Here is a 4,381-nt window from a genome sequence, read left to right as displayed (position 1 = left end):
TCGGCAACGACATTGCTACCTTGCAAGCGACAGGCGACTTTAATAGTATGCTTGGTCAGTGCTGCGAGGCGTGCAAGAAGAACAACCAATGCAACGCGTACGTCTTGTTTGAAGGCGTCTGCTACCTCAAGTCGGCGTCCAGCAACAACCTGTCCAAGACCGGTGCGACGGCAGTCGTTGTTGGCACGACGACGATCGCGTCGTAAGCTACGTACACCAATGCGTATTCCGATAGCACTCTGGTTTCCAACACGTAAAATGGGCCATTTTTACAGTTTATGCGTTGTTTTCAGTGTTTGTACAATATGGACATGTATTGTCCATTTGACTGGTGCCATCATAGCACCTGTCGCGACAACGTACGAGGACCCACCTCTTGCATTCTCAACCAAGAGCTACATGCAATAGGCAGTGATGTATTAGTTTACGACGCCTGGACTTTAGTATACGGGACACTCAACTCAAAGGTTGGCGTCGCCGTCTCCAGGCCCTCGACCGGAATGAAGATTTCGGCGCCTGCGACGGCGTCAAGGGCCCAAAGCAACGTCGACGACATGTCGCGCGCAGCGTACAGCGGGGCCGTGTACGCACCGTAGTGCAGCTGGAGGCGGTCGCCCGCGCGCGAGATGGTGACATTGCCATAGTAGGTAGCGGACTCTCTTGGCGCGTACGTCCCCACGAGGTTCTTCTGCGCCGCTTCAGGCAGGACGCTGCCCATCTCGGTCCACGACTTGCCGCCAAACGTGTGCTCGCTGCATTGCGCAGGCAGCTCCTTGGCGCGCGCTGCTAACGTTTGTGCACGGAGACCGAGAAGAAGCGCCGGCTCGACGTCGAGGAAGATGCCAGCCACGTACGTGCGGATGCGGTCCGACAAAAACTCGTCTTCGGTCGGACCACCCGCCGGCTTGGCATTCGCAAGCAGCACGATGCCAAGCTCTTCCTTTGGAAGGAACCCCGTCCGTGTCTTGAACGCGATCGTATCGCCGCTCTTGTCAAAGTAATGACGACCGTACATAAGGTTGCCAGTGATATCAAAGCCGTAGCCAGCCGTCATGGAGCCGCCGTCCGGGTTGTACGACATGCCGACGAGCTTTGCGAGCGGCGCAAACATCGCTTGGAAGTTGTGACCCGTGATCAAGGTTTCGACTGTCTTGGGCGAGCGAAAGATACCCGCGCCTTTCGAAAGGAGAAACTTGGAGAAGAGCGCCAAGTCCGACGCCGTCGAGAGCATCGACCCGGCGGCGAGGTGCCCGTTCTTGTACCCAAGTGCAATCTCGGGCGACGATCGCAAATCGTACGGGCCAGCGACTTTGCCGTTACAGATGACATGGCCGAACGAGAGGTCGCCGTTTGCAGGCACGTCCGGGACCGACCCGTACGTGTTGACCATGCCGATCGGCGTGAAGAACGTCTTGTGGAGGTACTGCGACCATGTCATGTTGGTCTGGTGCTCGAGCACTTGGCCGAGGATCTCAAAGTTCAAGTTGGCATACGCGTAGCCGGCACGGAGGTGTCGGGTGGTCTTGAAGGTACCCAGCGATTGCACGAGGCTGCGCTCGTTGGGGTGTACACTAATACCCCAGACAATGTCGCCTTCGAATGCACCGAGGACTGAGTTCATGGCCGCAAGGTCACCGAGCGTCGTGTACTTCTCTGCGTACTTGTCAGCGAGCTCAAACCACGGAAGCCGCAGTTTGACCGGGTCGTCCCAGCTCAAGCGACCTTCATCCACCTGGCACAGTCATGAGTACATAAGTATCGAAAAATGAGCTAGGTACGTACGAGCTTGGCAATTCCGAGTGCAATGAACGTCTTGGTGAACGACCCAATCTGAAATTGCGTGTTTTCAGTCACTACATTCGAGTCGTTGCCGTACTAGACAACAGAGATTCATGAGAGACCGCGTCCTTGCTACATAATTGGAGCAAGTAGAACGTACTTGCTTGGTACCAAAGCCGCGGGTGAGGACTGTCTCGTTCTGGTAGACGATCGAGAGTGCAAAGCCCGGGACTGCGTGCTTCTGGAGCTGGTCTTCAACAAATGCGATCGCCATCGCCTTCTTCTCGTCGAGCGACCGCTTGTGGGGCCAGTCAACGATGAGGCGGGCATGAACGAGCTGCAAAAGCAAAATCGCTGCCACGTACATCCAACGCATGAGTGCTTCTTGGCTGACGGCAAATTGAAAAATGATGCTTTGGTGGGCAGCGTCTTGTGTTGCGTGCGGTCGTTGGATCATGCTGGTGTGGATGCGTTGCCAAGCGTTTGATTGGCTACCTCCAGTTAGTCAATTGTTGACGACGTGCATTCCCATACAGAGTGAGTGTCAAGCATCTGGTAAAGCATCGAGCGCGGCCAATCCACCGCCTCTATATCCATATCGTTCAGGCTGTGGACCATTTGGCTCAGTGCCTGCCACTCCGATTGCCAGCAATACGCGACCATGCATCTTCAACGATTGCCTAACCGCGTCCCAATGTAGATTTGTAGCCACTTTGCATTTAGCAGCCTCGAGCATACTCGAACGCAATCATGCGTTTTCTCTTCGTCGCGCTCTCGTCGTATCTCGGTCTCTGGGTCGACCAAGTGCGCTTCATCCCAGCTCTGCTGCCGTCGCCGTCGACGTCAACGACCGGTGGCCGGTCGCTCGCGGACAAGAAGGCCGAAGCCATTGCATTCGTCCACGACCAAATGGCGACGTATGCGCTGCCGGGTCTTGCGCTCGCAGTGGTCTACAAGAACGAGACCATTATTGCTTCCGGATTTGGCACCAAGCAGGTATCTCCTCTATCCTTACACGATGTGGAAATGATGTCTGTACTTGATTCTAGTATGGCAACGACACGAATGTCGTGACGGCCGACACGATTTTCCAAATTGGTTCGTTCTCCAAGACGTTCATTGCACTCGGCATCGGCAAGCTGGTACGTCTCTCTTTCAATTATATTCTCTTTCAATTATATTGCCGATAATTGCTGACACTAATTCGTATAGGTCGATGAAGGCCGTCTTCACTGGGACGACCCGGTCAAGCTCCGCCTTCCGTGGTTCCAGCTCAAGGACAAGTACGCCGAAGAGTACACGACGCTCGGCGACCTCCTCGCGATGAACTCGGTCTTTGCATCTGGTCAAGGCGACGAAGCGTGGATGCTGGGTGGCGTTGATGAGCGTGCGTCGGTGCGTGCGGCTGCCTACCTCGAGACGGACGGCCGGCCGCTGCGCCCTGGCTACGCTTACGCCAACATGAACTACGAGATCCTCGGCCAAGTCATCGAGTACCAGACCAACCAAACGTGGTCGCAGTACCTTCACACGACGTTCTTCAAGCCGCTTGGCATGAGCAACACGTACGGCGCTGTGCGTGACGTCCCGCTGTCTGGCGATCTCTCGTTTGCGCATTACCACTGCAACAAGTTGGTCGCTGGTCCGTTCGACCAGCGGACGTCGCCGGAGGTTGTCCTCAACGGAAACGACTACCTCTCTGCGGGTTCGGTCGTCTCGTCGGCCGGCGACTTGGCGATTTTCGCAAAGTTTTTGCTCTCAAAGGTCGCGGGCATCTTTCGCTCACCGACGATCCTCGACACGATGATCACGGGCCACAGCATCAACACGATGTTTTCTTCTCTTGGACCGTTGGTGGGGTATGCGTATGACGCTGATGGCGATGCGCTCACGGCCGGCTACGGGTTTGATGCGGTTGGTGACATCATGTACGGGTACCAGTATTTTGACAAGGGTGGTGACACCTTTGCTTTCAAGACGCGCAACGGGTTCATTCCCTCAGAAGACCTCGGCGTCGTCCTCCTTTCCAACTCGGAAGGACGTGGCGGTGCCCCCCGTGACGTTTTTGTCGAAGACCGCATCCGGACGTACCTTCTCGGTATCTTCCTCGACGTGCCGCAAGCAACGCTTACGGCGACGTACGAGTCTGCGGTGGCTGCCGCTGCCGCCGCGAGGCCGTCGACACCTTGCGACGCCCATCTCTTTCAAGGCAAGCCGTGGACGAGCCTCGGGTCCCCCGTGTTAACGAGCGACCGCCAAGCACTGGTTGGCACCTACGTCTCTGTTGCGTCGGCCGGGTTTTATGGCAATTTGACGCTCTCCGAAGGCAACGGCTCGCTCTTGCTGCATTATGGCAGAGATACAGCTCCGGTGCTCGTCAAGGACGACGGCGGGTACCTGTGGACGACGGCGACGGCGGGCTACATGTTCGCTCCGTTCCTCGATATCAAACATATCGGCACCAATCACACGCAAGTGACGCTCGTTGGACACCCGTTTGTTAAGAAACCGTAATTCAAACTTGCTTGACCATTCATCTACCAATATCCCATGCCTATATGCATGATTGTTTCAATGCCAGATGGAGCTAGCGTATCGCGAC

The 4,381-nt window shown here is 56.0% G+C and overlaps 3 protein-coding genes across 3 annotated transcripts in view; 2 read left to right on the top strand and 1 right to left on the bottom strand.

Moving 5' to 3' along the window:
* The window catches only part of SDRG_12493 (hypothetical protein), a 1,315-nt gene extending 1,035 nt beyond the window's left edge, over positions 1 to 280 (top strand). The window contains exon 2 of the mRNA XM_008618565.1: positions 34 to 280. Within this exon, the coding sequence (XP_008616787.1) occupies positions 34 to 206 (173 nt within the window). The 3' untranslated portion in view covers positions 207 to 280. The remainder of the gene's footprint in view (positions 1 to 33) is intronic.
* Positions 281 to 424: 144 nt separating this feature from the next.
* Positions 425 to 2,236, bottom strand: SDRG_12492 (hypothetical protein; the record flags this gene model as incomplete). Its single annotated transcript, XM_008618564.1, has 3 exons — positions 425 to 1,732; positions 1,783 to 1,875; positions 1,940 to 2,236. The coding sequence occupies 3 exons, from the start codon at positions 2,234 to 2,236 to the stop codon at positions 425 to 427; spliced, it is 1,698 nt and encodes a 565-aa protein (XP_008616786.1).
* Positions 2,237 to 2,529: 293 nt separating this feature from the next.
* Positions 2,530 to 4,293, top strand: SDRG_12491 (hypothetical protein; the record flags this gene model as incomplete). Its single annotated transcript, XM_008618563.1, has 3 exons — positions 2,530 to 2,775; positions 2,829 to 2,921; positions 2,992 to 4,293. The coding sequence occupies 3 exons, from the start codon at positions 2,530 to 2,532 to the stop codon at positions 4,291 to 4,293; spliced, it is 1,641 nt and encodes a 546-aa protein (XP_008616785.1).
* Between the last annotated feature and the right edge of the window lie 88 nt (positions 4,294 to 4,381).

This window comes from Saprolegnia diclina (genome assembly GCF_000281045.1).
Source record: "Saprolegnia diclina VS20 unplaced genomic scaffold supercont1.50, whole genome shotgun sequence".
Classification (NCBI taxonomy): domain Eukaryota; phylum Oomycota; class Saprolegniomycetes; order Saprolegniales; family Saprolegniaceae; genus Saprolegnia; species Saprolegnia diclina.
The sequence above is the reverse complement of the archived record's forward strand: the minus strand, read 5'-3'. Positions and strand labels throughout refer to the sequence as shown.